The 14347-nt window shown below is 59.5% G+C and overlaps 1 protein-coding gene across 1 annotated transcript in view; it reads right to left on the bottom strand.

Annotated features, from left to right (window-relative positions):
- Positions 1-8069, bottom strand: part of KIRREL1 (kirre like nephrin family adhesion molecule 1) — a 39320-nt gene extending 31251 nt beyond the window's left edge. Inside the window, 1 exon segment of the mRNA XM_034667682.1 lies at positions 7967-8069. Within this exon segment, the coding sequence (XP_034523573.1) occupies positions 7967-8054 (88 nt within the window). The 5' untranslated portion in view covers positions 8055-8069.
- Positions 8070-14347: the final 6278 nt, after the last annotated feature.

A 14347-nucleotide genomic window follows, 5' to 3' on the forward strand; every position in this document is an offset into this window, starting at 1 on the left:
CTGGCACAGCCAAGGGGAAAGGAGAGGAGAAAGGGAGATTTGCACTTTTGATAGAAGAGGAGAGAAGGCAGGAGAAGGGAGGGAGGGAGAGAAGGAGGGTAGGAGGGGTGCTGGCGGAGTGGGCAGCGCAAGGGCACAGGGGAGAAAGACAGAAGGCCGGGCAGTGTGCAGGGACACACAGACGCAGACAGACGAGGGCTCGGGACCCTGGGACCAGAAGCTCCCCTCTGGCGCTGACGGGCACGGGGGGGTGGGGCGCTGCTGACCGGGGACAGAGTCCAGCCCAGAACCAGACAATGTCGAAACGCAGTGTGGCTTTTGAGAAGCTCTGGCAGGTGAAGAACCAGGGGTCAGGAAGCTCCCAGCAGGTAACCTCAGATGTGAGTAGACACCAGGTGATACGGAGATCAGGTTTGCGAACATTCCAAGGATCACTACCCAGCCCTGCTGCTGGCCAGGATTCATTTCACAGCCTAAAGTGAAAAGGTCACCCTGGGCAGCAGCGGCCTCAGTGCCCGGACTCAATCCACCCACCAACCTTCCCCACCTTCCCACCTGGACGCCAAGCCACAGGCAGGAGAACTGGTCTCTCCTCCCTCCCCCCGACCTGCCTGGTCAAGCCAGCCTGATGCCCATCTCCAAGGCTGGGGTATGGTAGGGACAGCCGAAGGGGAATCTTTCCAGGGACCAGATGGGATTTTACAAGTGGCCACAATCTGGCCTGGTTTCCTTGCATTGGAGCAGACCGCACAGGCTGGCAGTGGAGGCTGGCCCCAGGGCCCGGCTGGTACTCACAGGGACAGGGAGCAGGAGTGTATTGGTCTGGGCCATTGGACTAGTCACGGAGAAGCAGGAACAGAAATCTGAAAGAGGCAGGGGAATGGGCCCAGCACCACCTGCTGGGGAGGGACAGCCGTGCTCTGGGCCAGAAGTCAGGAGATGTGGGCTGATCTGGTCTTGCCTCTGCCCCCGTCCAGCTGTGTGACTTTGGTAAGGTCACTTCACTTCTCTGAGTCTCAGCTTCCTTAAACTATAAAGAGAGGGAGCTGAGTACTTGGTCCTCAAGGGCCTTCTAGCTCTGATGTTCTAAGATTCTATGGCATTGCCGGCTCTCCTGGAGCCTCAGCCAGACCTCGCCGACCCTCCCAGGACTCAGCCCTGTGCCTGTCCCTCTTGGACTGTTGGGGGAGGGGTGCACCTGCGACACCCTGGCACGTCCTCCCAGCAGGTATAGGGGAAGGTCTGTGGGTTTGTGACACTAGGACAGTGGCTCAGAAGACCTAGATGGTGACCCAGCAGAGGGAAGGAAGGACATTCTTTGCTTCCCCTGCAAGGCCTTCCCCACCAGCGTTCCTTACCTCCCCTCCACTAGGTTCCCGGTGGGAAAAGGGAGGGCAGAGGGCAGGCAGGCAGTCCTGGTCTCTGCAGTGACCTGCCAGCCCAGGCCCACTCACAAGGACTTCGAGCTCCCGAACTAACAAAGACTGGCAGGTGCAGCTGGAAACAAGCCCCCTCCCCCGCTCCCATTTGGACCTCCAGCCCCCTCTGTCCTGCCAGCCTGGTGACACCTGGGCCAGACCTGATCTGACAACTCTATGCAAATGTGCCCTGGCAGGGGCCTCCGAGAATATTTTATGGGAAGGACAAGGGCACGGAGAGCCCAAGTGGGGTTGGCTGGAGCAGGTATGACAGAGGGAGCAGGAAGGGGGGCGGCAGGGAGGGTGGATGGTTCTGCTGAAAAACCGAATTTCAATCTGGCTTCAGTGGGCAAGGGAAGGGGGGTGCGGGAGAGGAGGCAGGTGGCTGGCAAGGACTTAGCTCCGATAGGAGACAGAGGAGAAGAGGAACGCGCACAGACAGAGAGGGGAGGAGAAGGACATCAGAGGCCAGGAGGGTCACAGAGCCAGAGGCCGAGAAGATGGAGCCAGGCACCAGGAACTGGGGGGACGCAACGAAGAAATCGGACCCTCTGCCCCTGCCCCACCTCCCGGCCCTGCACCTGCTGCCCCATCAGTCCCCAGGCCCACGGAGTGGGGAGATAAGGAGCAGAGACACGGACAGTGACAGAGGATGGGACGGGAAGAGAGCCACAGACAGAAAGCAGAGAGCAAGGCAGATGAAGAGGAAGTCGGAGGCAGGAAGGGGGAGGAAGGGCTGTTTCAAAGTGCAGGAAGGAAGGAGCTGAGGTGCCACTGTGGCACGAAAGAGAAGGGAACAGGACAGGAAAGGGAAACAAGAGAATTAAATTAGAAACAAGGGTCTGAAGGTCAGAGTGGGACAGGGCCTTGGTCACCAATCCAACACCTTTATTTGAAGAAACTGAGGGTCAGCAAAGGAGACAGGTATTCGGGGTGGATCTGTCTCCAAGTCCCTGGTGGCTTCTGAGCCAGCCTCCCAGCTACTGAGGCCCTGTCTGCAGGCCACCCAGACCCTGCTTGTCCTGCATGGATGGCCGAGCAAGGGAGGGGCGACCAGTCCTGACCTGGAAACCCTCCTTCACTAAGCAAAGGAAGGGAAAGGGGCAGCGAGAGGCAAGTTATAGAAAAGAGGGCTGAGAAGATGCATAAAGCCGGGGAGTGAGAAGGTAGGAGAAACAGTCATGAGACGTCTGGGAGAGGACAGAGGCCCCGGCACCGGCCGGCGAGGGGCGGGATCTGAAGCCACACTCTGGCCTCATGTGAAGGCCTTGAGCATTTAGGTCAACGGAAAGGAGTGCAATCCTTGAGAAAGGGAAGGGATTTCTGAAAGGATTAGCCAAGGAGCGAGAGGAGGAGAGAATGAGGTGACTCCAGGGGTAGCTGGGGGCCAGGACTGGTCTCTCCCCACACAGCAGATGGTCCGAGGGACTGAAGCACCCGGTTCCCTCCACAGGCGTCCTCTGGGTGCCTTCGAGAGGGGGTCGGTGCACCAGCCCTCACCTCCCACCTCCCTGCCCGTCCTGGGGTTCAGCCCATTCCTGGCCCCAGGCCCTCCGGCACGCGGGCACGGGGCCTCCCCACGGACAAGCAGGAGCTCTACTCCTCCGCTCGCTGAAACATTCTGTCACCCTCTTATGAATGTGGCTCCTTCCAAGTACGGTCTGAGAGCAGCCAGAATGGGAACCCCGAGACCCCCAGCAGGCTCAAAGGCCAGGAAGAAATGTAGGCTGCTCCCCAGACGCTCTCCGGAGACGTCTCTTGGCACTTTTGGGAATGGTATCCAGAATAAATAGCATCAACTCAGAAATCCAGAAGACGGGGGCGGGCAGGAGCAGGGGGACCTTCCCTCCCTCACCCTGATGCCAAGAGCCGGAAGGACACACGCTCTTCTCTCGCCAGGCAGGGGCTCCTGGGGACGCGCGTCCGCGTCTAAGGTGGGCTTACACCTGAGCTTTGTTACTCCCCTGCACCCTCAGAATTAAAAAGAAAGGAAGAGGCCAGCAGATCCAGGCCGTAGACTTTTATCTTCTGCCAGGGCTGGGACTCTCCATCACAGATGCCCTCACGGATTTCTCCAGCACCTCCAGATGGACCGTCTGACTGCAGGAGCCCCGCAGAAGGCATGGGGCATGGACGGTGCCTCCACCCTCGCCCTGGCTCCCCACCAGCGTCTCTGAGAAAGGCTGATTTGGCAAACACAGGTGTCTCCCCGGCCTCCCTCCTGGGCCTTCATTACAAGCCCCCACGCCCAACCTTAGTGACTGCGATTCCCAAGGGAGCAGGCCTTTTATCCGTGGAAGAACTTTCTGCTACCACATGGCCACGTGCTCCCCCGTCTCAAGGTGTTCCGATAAGGGCGGACGATCGCCTGTCAGCAACGTTCCAGAAGGCTCTGGGTAGTATTTGAGGTCTCTTTCAGTTCTGAGTAGGATTAGGAATAGGATTCTATTCACACACCTCATCCCTTCTCCTCTCGCTTAAACACACACCTATCAAATAATCAATTCGTAACAGTTCGATCAAGGTGGTCTGGAATGGTTTGCAGTGCCGAAGTTTAAAGGAAGAAATTCTGCACAAAGTACAGGGACAGAGAAAAGAACAGGCCAAAAACACAGTCTAGGATGGAAGTCAAAGAGAAGGAAAACTTCCGCCCCAGAGCAATGAATCACGAAACTCAACAAGTCAGCAATGGGGGCTGAACGCACGATTGCGTAGGCTCAGACCCACGGCTTTGTCTAGGGCGATACTGCGTCTTCCTCCGGCTCCTCTTCCACGAGACTAGGTTGTCAACGCTCAGACAACAGATACTATCTTACACGCGCACCCCTTCCAAAGTGACCGGTACAAAAGTGCCTCGCACACACTAGGTGCTCCATAAATGACTGTTGTTTGATTATCTGAGTTAACGATTACTGGATAAAGCCACTAAGCCCAACGTCAACGCAATTCAATCCAACATTTACCCATTCATTCAGGAAACGTGCTGTTAGCGTCTACCGCATGGCAAGCTCCATCCTGAGCTCTGGGCTGGTCCGGCCCCCCCAGCGAACAGTCTAGGAGACGTGTCCGACCATCCGGACAACACAGCACAAGTGCCGAGATGGAGCAGGGATAGGGAGGGAAGTACCTCGGATCAGTGAAGACACGGCACTTTTCACATGTCTGACTTCCACACTGGTCTTCCCCTGGGTCGAGACCCATACCGCGTTGGCCTTCTTTAGCTCTGGCCTCCTCCACTCAAGCAAGCTGGACCCTGGAGGCCTTGCTTGGCACACAGTGGACATTCAATAAATGCACACTTCTGACTCGAGGTGCATTGAGCCCTGACGACAAGCAGGGTTTCGACAGCCGGGGAGCTGGGGGAGGGCATTCCAGACAAAGGGAACCGCGGGAGCCAAGACGGGGAGACATAAAAGACCAGTGAGCAGCTGGAAGTGGCTGGAATTCAGGCACAGAAAGAAATCGGAACTAAGGTCATAGCTCTTTAAAAATTAAACACTTTCTCCTTCTGGGCGTCCCTCTCCCCTACAGAAACTTCTACGCTGTGGAGAGAGACTGGACCTGGACAAAAGAGAGTCTAGATTCAGAAAGACACAAGTGACACCGTGGCGGAGCCGAGATGCAGAGCTGTGTCAGCCGCGTCGGGTGAGTCAGGAGGGGCAAGGTGGCTATTTGGTGTGCGTGGGTGTGCGTGAGTGGGCGCAGGTGTGCTTGCGCGTGTGCTGGGGGAGGGCACACGTGTCCTTGTCTGCGTTCGCGTGTCTTGGGAGCTGGCTGCCGTTCTTGTACGTCTGTATACGAGTGTTGATATGTGGCCACCATAACTAGGACATTCTAGGCTTTTCTAATTAATCTCCATTAAAAAGATTTCCCGCAAAGGCGCTTCTGGAGGCCGCCAAGTTGGGGTCATCTGGATCAATCCCTCGTAGAGTAAAGCAGCTCCAACCGGCTGCTGAATCAATCCATCTAACTTGGTTCATCCCCCACGTGCGAGGGGCACGGAATGTTAATTTGCTGCCGGAGCCGAGGGAGCCCAGAGGCGCGGGCTCTGTAATTAACGGCTGTGGGAGTGGGGTCCCGGCAAGGCGGCCTTCAGCGGGCTGCACCAGCGCAGCGCACGGGGCACCCGGACACCAGCCTCCGGGGCTGATGATGCCGGGGCTGCCAACCCTGGGGTCTGTGTGCCCCTGATCTCGCCTGTCCTGCCTGCTCCAGTCTGCTTGTCGGCTGGGACACAAAGGCCCAAGCACAGGGGAAGGGGAGACCCAAGCCACTCCTCTAACCACCGCTGGACATTTACGGGACATCAGTGAGGAACGCAGTAGTGGTGGCCAACTGGGAGTCCATGGCAAGGGGCCATGGAGAGACCTTCTCTTCGACCTACTGACAACTCTTCCTGGGACCCTGAGGCATGTGGAAGCCAGGGCAGCTCCGAAGGAGGTGAACCCGTGTACATTCCAGTCACCCCGCCATCTCCTGGCATCCTTCCCATCCCCCCCCCAGGCAGTCCTCCCAGAGGGGTTGTAAAGGAAGTGTGGCCTTCCCCATCCCATCCCACCCAAACCAGGCACCCTGCTCTGTGCCCTTCTCAACTCCTCGCTCACTTGTCTCTTCGATCTGTGCTCAGGCCCGCCCAGACACCAGAGGAGAAGCCAAGAGCGTGTCCCCGATGGAGGTGCTCACTGAAGCTTCTCAGAAGGCTGCGTGAAGAGGAGCTTGATGGGGTCTGTGGCAGAGGGTAAGGGAATGTTGGAGAAGGCAGCCTGCCTCTCCTTCCCACCCTCTCTGCATCTGATTCTCTCCTTCCCTTTTTGATCTCCCTGCATTGCCCCCCCCAGGGGAATGGGAAAAGGAAGGGGGGGGTCTTTCCTTCCTCCACCTCCACTGTTCCTGGTCTCTGCAATAACCTAATGATTCCTCATTTCACTGCCCAGCCCTCGATGGGGAGAAGTTCCCTTTGATTGCTTGTGACACCAATCTCACAACAAATTTAGCACCTCGTTTCCTGGATGAGCCAATATTCCCCCTCGATTATCTTCCTGTGAGGGGGACAGGGCGCCGTGCATTCCAACGAGCCGTTTATGCCTCCCCTGGATATCAGAACCAATCAAGCTCACTGTCCTCCCAAGGATGGCTGGGGCAGTGGGAGGAGGTTCTCATGGGAGCACAGGAGGGCTCCAAGAGCGAGGAAAAGACAGAGGAGGGGGCGGAGGGCAGGGAGGACAGTGGGAGAACAGAGAGGCCCCTGGAAACCCAGCCCTCAGCAGGTCTGTGTGCAGATTCTCTGAAATGCAAGGTGCCAGTGGGAACAGTGTGGCTTTTGCTCAGGTAATTCTAGACCTTCCTTCCCAAGCCTCTCTGGGAATCCTGGCACTTCCTCGGGACACCCCTTGACATCTCTGCATGGGGCTCATGGAGGGAGGGGAAGGATGACCTGGGGTGGGGGGCTCACTGCTTCACCCAGGAATGAAACAAGGGAGGGAGAGACACGTCCCTACTCCGTGCCCCCACTCCAGCAGTCCCTGACACCTCGCATCCCATGGAAATGACCTTTCTTAGCGAAATCACTGGCTCCCAGCTGGGCTGCTGGAAGGGGCAGGTGGCCCAAGAGGCATCTGCCCCACAGGACTGATGTGGGGCAGTGAGAAGAAATTTCTCCAGGGAAAGGGAGGGATGGGGCAGAAGGTTCTCTGATGCAGTGAGTGGAGGAGGAGGGGCAGACTGGCCGACCCTGGAAAATGGACCAAAGAAGGAGGGAGGGAGTGACTCGGACATGTTGCTTAGAACCCTGACAACTGCGCGGAAGACAGAAGGGTTCTGAGTGCGGAAGATGGGACAGAGCCCGGGGCAGGTGGGCAGCGGAGCAGGGGAGGGGTGGAACTCACGGCTCACCTGTAGTGACCAGGACAGGGGGAGGACAAGGAGGGGCAAGGGTTGGAGGCTCCAGAACTGAGCCGGGGGAGAGCAGGGAGTGGGAGTGGGACAACGTGGCAGGAATGCAGGGAAGGCGGAAGGAGGAGCTGGAGGTGAGGAGCCGGGGCTGATCCTGTGAAGCCTCGTGGATGTTTGCTGTCATTAAAGGGATTCCAGTCGGTCCAGGGGGCCTCGGGCAGCAGGGATGAGCCTGGGTAAGCCACGGGAGGGAGAGTCCAGGAGCAGAGCCCGCGAGGAAGGAGAGGCCTCCTACCAGGCTGTGTTCCCTTTTCCACACCAACCCCACACAGGACCCCCAACCCACCTCAACGCCAACACAGCTCCAACCAGAACCTAATCCTGGCAGTCATTCAACCCCGAGCCCCAGCCAGAACCCCAGCATCTCACATGCCCTCAGTGCCCGCTCAGCATGAGCGAGGTCATCGACAGAGGTTTACTGACTACATGATCACATAAACCAAACGTGAACCCCTACCCTTAACGGTAACCCGCTCAGGCCTGAGCCCCTGCCTACCCCCACGCCCGCCCTGAGCACGGGTCGGCCGCGAGCCCCGGCTCTGGCTGTCACCCACCGCAATCCTGAGGGCCACTGTCCCTAACGCAGCCTCACTTACGGCCTGATCTGTGTCCACCGCACGTCTCTGCAGATGTGGCGACAATGCACGCGGACGAACGAAGGCACCAGCTCCACCTGGGGACCATGTCACGGTGGGAACGCAGGCACCCAAATTCTCGGGCTAAGTATGGAGGCTCACTCTTGTCTGGAAGCCGGCTGCCCAGAGCCGCCTGCCCTCGGACGAGGGGCTGAACAAGGGTGAGGCTCAGGGCTGAAGGAGCCCGATGCTGAGACCCCAGGAAGAGTGAGCTCGGCCCGAGGCAGTTTGAGCGCAGAACCCCACGGGCGACGTGAAAGGACTGCGGGCCGGGAGCAGACTCCACGTCTTCCACGCACGGCTGATCCTGGATGCCTGGCCCGGGCCCTTCGTGGGGTGTCCGGGGAGGCCCCGCAGTGGGGAGGCTGCCTGGAGACCCTGCCTATTTGCCACCTGACCCTGGAGCGGGGCCTCTCCCGCGGGGGGCCCTGCCCCTCCCTCCTCCCGGGACCCTGGGGCTGAGGCTGGGACGGGAGCGGAGTGTTAGGTCCTGTTCTTGCCGCAACCAAATCTGATCACCGGCACAAGTGATGGATGACGAGGGTTCGGACCCCCAGCCCAGGCAGCGGCATGACGGAGCTGCCCTGTCACTCTTTCTCCACGGGATGAAGAATCGGGCCCCACACGTCACCTGCAGTGTGGACACCTCAAAGTGTCTCCAGAGCCAAGATCCCGCTGCAACCATGTCTTGACAGAAAGACCCCGGAGCATCCACACGTCCGCTGCAGCTCCCCGAGTACTGCCAAAGCAGGAGCAGGAACCCAGGTGCAAGAGCCCCCGGGCCTGGGCGGGACCCATTGCCTCTGGCCAGCTGCCACTTCCACGGGGGACACACTTTGGGGGGGGCAGGGGGTGCGGAAAAGGCTGCCTCTGCCTGGCTAGGGGCCTCCAGGCATTTCTCAGTGACAGCCCTGGGCCTCGCTAGCCTGGGGCAGGGCAGGGAGGGAGGAGGGAGAGACAGCGCAGAATAATAATGAAGGGTTTTTAATAACTCGTCAGCTACCGTGTCAGCTGAACAGCAGCGGCAGTGCGACCCGTTGGGAAAACTTGGTGAGGAATTGTCTTCCCAGGAAGTGAGAAGTGAGAGGAGCCAGGGGGCGGAGGGCAGGCACGCGTCCCCGGCCCTCGGGGCATCCACTCCGGGCCAGACCCACAGGCCACAGATGCGCCCGGGGCAGGAGCGGCGGACAAGACGTCACAGAGCACAGTCCCGCCCCCCTCCCCGGGGAAAATAGCGCCCCCCCCTCCCCGCTCGCTCGCCGGCATCAGTCAGCTGGAAGGCAAGTACATGCTATCAAAGGACAGCTTCTCTGTACCTAATAATTCACCAGGGAATTGTTTGAAGTAGGGTGTCATCCAAGAGTAAAGCCCTGGTGACCACCTTTCCGACGGCCTTGTTTACAGATGAGGACACTAAGGTCCAAAGCTGTTGCAAAGACAGTGGTGGCAGAGCAGGGCCTCTGGAAACCAGAAATCCAGATCTAAAAATGAACACAATTTTACGGAAATAGAATTCCCATGTACTTTTCAGGGGCCGATGAGGTAGAGAGGGCAGTGCCCGGATCTCCAGCAGGTCGGGGGTGGGAGCAGCTGTGCAACATGGGGGCAACCCGTCATAACACTACACGTCTTCTCTTTCCTCTGATCACTCTTGGCAGGCTTCCTGGAAGCAGTGACTGTGGATGTGGGCTGGTAGGTGGAGAGATTTCCCAAGCCTTTGGAGCGATAGGTGGAAAAGGGCTCCGTGTCATGGACAGAAGGGGAATAGTTTATGTCTGTTAGAAGCCCTGGGAAGCAATGAAGAGATGGGGGCCCTTACCACTTGCGTGTGTGTGAAAGGCACAGAGGCTGGAGTGTGCAGCGTGAAAAGTTCCCATTCCTGGGAGGTCAAGGACCTTGAAGGCCTAGGGGCTCCGAGCAGACCACCAAAGACAAGGCAGGGCTTCCCCTCTGGGTCCACAGAAGTGAGCTAGCCGGGATCCCCCCCGATGCCCTGGCAGCCTGCCCACACCCTGCACACAGGAGCGGAGGGGAGGGTGGGGCTGGGAGAGGGTTTGAGGAGTGACAGCAGGAGTGCTGGGGGCTTTCCGGGAGGACAATGCAGGACAGATGCAGGTCGGGAAGAGGGGTGGGGTGGCAAGGGGAGGCACCTCCAGGCCCTGGCAGGAGGCCAAGTCCGAAGCCTTCCTTCGCTGCTTCAGAAAGAGAAACTGAGGCACCAGGGAGCAGGCCCGTGCTCCCGAGAAGTCCTGCAGCGAAGCCGGCAGCCAGCCCCCCCAGCCCAGCCAGCCGCTCGGCAAGATGTAAAGTGCTATCCAAACGTGATGCATTATTAACACTTCAGAAATCATATTTCACAGCCGCCCGCTGGAGCTGGGAAGCGAATCCTTCCTCCTCCTCTCAGGCGGGGAGCTATTGTTAGAGCCATAGAGCCACCTGTGACAGCAGCGACATGTGACCGGGGCTGAGAGGGCGGTTGAGGGTGGAGGCAGGGGGAACCCCCACCCCGACCCCGGGCCCACCTAGCCAGGCAGCCGAGCTGACCCCTGCCTCTCCCACTTTCTAGGAGGCCCTAGCAGAAGGCAGGCTGAGCCCGAGACCCAGCCCCTGACCTCCAGGCCCCTGGTCCTGCCTCCTCCTGCTTGGTAAGGATGAACACAAGGGCGGAAGATCCAGAAGGTCCCTGACGCAGGGGCTTCCCGGGAGAGGAGGGTCCAGAGCAAGTGGGGAGGACTGCCCTGTATGTCCGGGGGTGGGGGGGTGGGGAGATGCTGAGAGGCCGGCAGGCGGGCCCGGGACAGACAAGGGGATGGTGTTGACACACAGTGACTGGCTCTGCCCGGCTGGGCCGGGAGGGGCACGCCCTGGGCAGAGGGAGGAGGAAGCAGGCGGGGAGCTGGGTCCTGCCCCCACTGCAGGACGCCAGCCACGGGGAGGGAGGAAGGAGGGAGGGAAGGGACAGCCCTGCCTGCCAAGGACAGTGCCAACTCGGGTAAGAAACAAGAAGGGCCCAGAGGTGGATGTGGGAGAGGGAGGCTGCCAGAGTCAATGCCAGCCCCTCGCGGGACCCTCCCCGCTCTCGCCTGCAGGGGCTGGGCTCCCGTCCGGGTGCTGCAGGGCCAATGTGGGCAGCTTGTAATTAGGCAGAGGGAACAGATGAACCAATTTTCAATTAAAACCTTATCTACAGGGTGCATAGATATAAAGCGGGTAGGTTTGATTCTTCTCTAAGCCAGCCTTCAATATTTGCAGTGCCTGGAAGGAGACGCGGGGAGGGCGCCCCGGCAGCCCTGGCGACATATAAATTCTGCTCATAATTACATGACTTTCAACACCACAAGATGCCAATAAAGTATTTGCAAGGCCCACAAATGAACAGCGTGCTGGCATTCCCGAGACGGTGCTTGGACAGCCAGGGCACAGGGAGGGGCGGCCGCTCCTGCCGAGGGGCTGGGGGAGCAGAGGCTGCGGATGGGCCTCCTCCCTGGCTTCTCAACAGACAGAGGCCTTCAGGGCCCTGGGCCTCCCAGCCTCGGTCTCGTGAAACCCCAGCTCTATCGGAGCGGCAAAAGCAAAGGACGTGAGTTGCGTTCTTCCAGAAAGAAGTGGAGAAGGCTCCCTCCCCTTCCTGAGCCTGGACCCTCTCCTGCTCCCACCTTCTTAACATGGGCCGAACACAGGTCAGGCAGATGGGCGACCCTTCCCACCGGTTCTGAGAGGAAGGGCAGGTGGCCCGGCGGCAAGTACCAGCCCCACCTTCCAGAGCCCGTCTTCTCGGGGGGAAACCCGGTGCACTGGGCAGCCGGAGCAGGGGGCACGAGAGAGCCCACCCGCGTGCACGTGGGTGCTCTGCCAGAGCGAGGCCCCCAAGCGCCCCATCCACCCACCTCCACCCACGGCAGAGGCCGCGAACTGTCGGGAACCTCGTCCTCCCTGTCTGTCTAGGCCCGGCCGCCCCCGCAGGGGCCTCTCTGCAGGAGACACTCGATGCAGTACACAGTCATGGAATCGAACAGAATGGAGGAAGATGGACGACCAGAAAGGCTCACAGCAATTTGGTGTGGGGCAGATTTTAGGAGAGACGGTAGCAGAAAACACATGGGCTGGAAACCAGGTCCGGTATGACTGCAGCTCTGCCGTTTCCTCCCTCTCTGGGCCCCGGACGCCTCGCCGGCGACGCGCACGGGCCGAACCAGACGCCCGCTGGAGACGCTGTGGGCTCTCCGAGAGCCATCGCGGACACTGTCATGAGAGCTCCTGGCTCAACCCGGCCACGGGCACGCCGCTCAGCGCTCAGCACGCTGTTTGGGATACTCAAAAATTAAATAATAGTAATAATGGCCCACCAACACCCACAGGGAACTGGTCGGCAAGGAATCTCGTCACTTGTGCGGAAGGGTTCCTGTCTTGCGGAGGGCCCCAGGCTCCACCCATTCCAACCACCGACTGCTTTCTGCCTCCAGCTCCAGCCAAACCTGGAAGAACTTTGAACGCTAAACAGTTCAGTTCAATTCTATTCCACACGAATCAGCAACAAGTCTTGGGGACCTACTGTGTGCCAGAGCCTCTACTAAGCACCGCAGAGATGAGGGGATTAATAAGGCACAGCCTTGCTCTTGGGGCATTTATAATAAATAGCTTTAGTTAGAGATAAGGCACAGGCCAGTCATCGGCTTTGGTGTTTAGGAGAGAAATGATTAATTCCGATGGTGGGAAGAGGAGAGAGGGACTCCGGGCAGAGACTCTGTACGGGCCAAGACAAAGCCTTGCACCAGCAGATACGGAGGCAAAGCGATTCCGGGCACAAAGAACTTCAGGGACAAAGGAGGGAAGTGTGTGGTGTGTGTGGGGAACAGTCTGGCGTGGCTGGAGCTCGGGGATTTGTGGAAGGACAGGGCTGGCAGGATTAAAAGTGATAATCCCCTTCAATATACTTGCAAACGACATGTGCATGGCAATTATGAGGTGCCCCATTTTATGGCTTATGGGACATAAGGACGGACAGGTGGACCGGGGAAGGTCATTCACTCATCCCCTCTACGCTTCCCACCTACACCCTACCGGGCATCAGCACCGTGCTGGGGTCTGGAAGCTTGCAGTGGGATCCCACCTGCCTCCTGCTCCCCAGGGAACTTACATGGGAGTACGGACTGTCACACGTGAATGCCCGTTCATGGGAAGGGGCATCATGGGTGCACAGAGAAAGAAAGAGTCCATTTGGCCTGGGGGGTGGGCTGGCCCCCAGGAAGGCCTCACACAGGGGCTAGCACTGAGACTAAGATTTGCAAAGTGGGAGGCGTCCCCAGGTAGATGAGGGGAGCCTCGCCGCGGGGGTGGAGGAGCTCCCCCAGGAAGAGCATGAACGTGGGCAAGGCTCAGAGGCTGGGTGTTTGGTGGGCGGGGGCATCTGCGTGTGGTTCCGACGGGAGAGAGACCACGCAAGCAGGCTGGGTCGGGTTGTAGGCTGCGCTGCCCATGGGGTCGCAGGACAGGGGCACGGGACAGGCCAGGATCCCGTCACAGTTCGAGGGGAGTAAGGGAGCATGAGGCGGACCACCCCACCAGCAGTTGGGGGCCGGCACCGCGGGGCGCTGCGGCTTGGCTCTGGAGAGAGAGCAGAAGGACGCCGGCCGGAGACAGTGGACACAGAGAAACGGAGCGGGTGTGAACGCGTGCAGGACACAGGAGCAGCAGGACCGCGCGGCTGGGAGGGTGTGGGAGCCGAGGGGATGGTCTTGAGCCGGGTCCCCAGACGGCGGGAGAAGTCGGGAACCCTGGAGCGGGCATGATGGGGGCGGCCTGGCAGCCACGCAAGGTCATTCTGGGGAGTATGGACCCCATCGCCTGGCCCATCGGCCACTAAAGGGTGGACTTCAGAAAGACTGCTCTTGCACCCCTCTCGGGGGAAGAGGAAGCGAGATGGCTGCCTGAGTTAGGGTGCGGCCCCCAAAGGGGAGAGCATCGCTCCGGCACTGGTGCTGAGACTCCAGGGCGCTCTCGGCAGCATTCAGCTGTGAGCATGGAATGAGATGCACACAGTCAGGGCTTTAAAATACTCCTCATGGCCGTTACTTCGCAGATGACAACTCTGTGCCAGTAGGCGGTTTGGTGTGTGACCCTTAGTAATGACAGCTTATGGTGCGTGACTGTGGATGACGGAGCTGGGGGAGGAGCCAGAGGCGGGCTGTGGTGTCTCCCCTGCTTCAGGAGGGCTACCCTTCCAGGCAGAGGGAACAGCAGGAGCACAGGCTCAGAGGCGGGAAGACGGCAAAGGCTCAGAGTGTGAGTGTAAGCTGACCTCACAACCGCACCGGGCTGCCTGTGGGCCCCTTGTCCCCACCC

This window comes from Ailuropoda melanoleuca, chromosome 8 (assembly GCF_002007445.2).
Source record: "Ailuropoda melanoleuca isolate Jingjing chromosome 8, ASM200744v2, whole genome shotgun sequence".
In the NCBI taxonomy this organism is placed as follows: domain Eukaryota; kingdom Metazoa; phylum Chordata; class Mammalia; order Carnivora; family Ursidae; genus Ailuropoda; species Ailuropoda melanoleuca.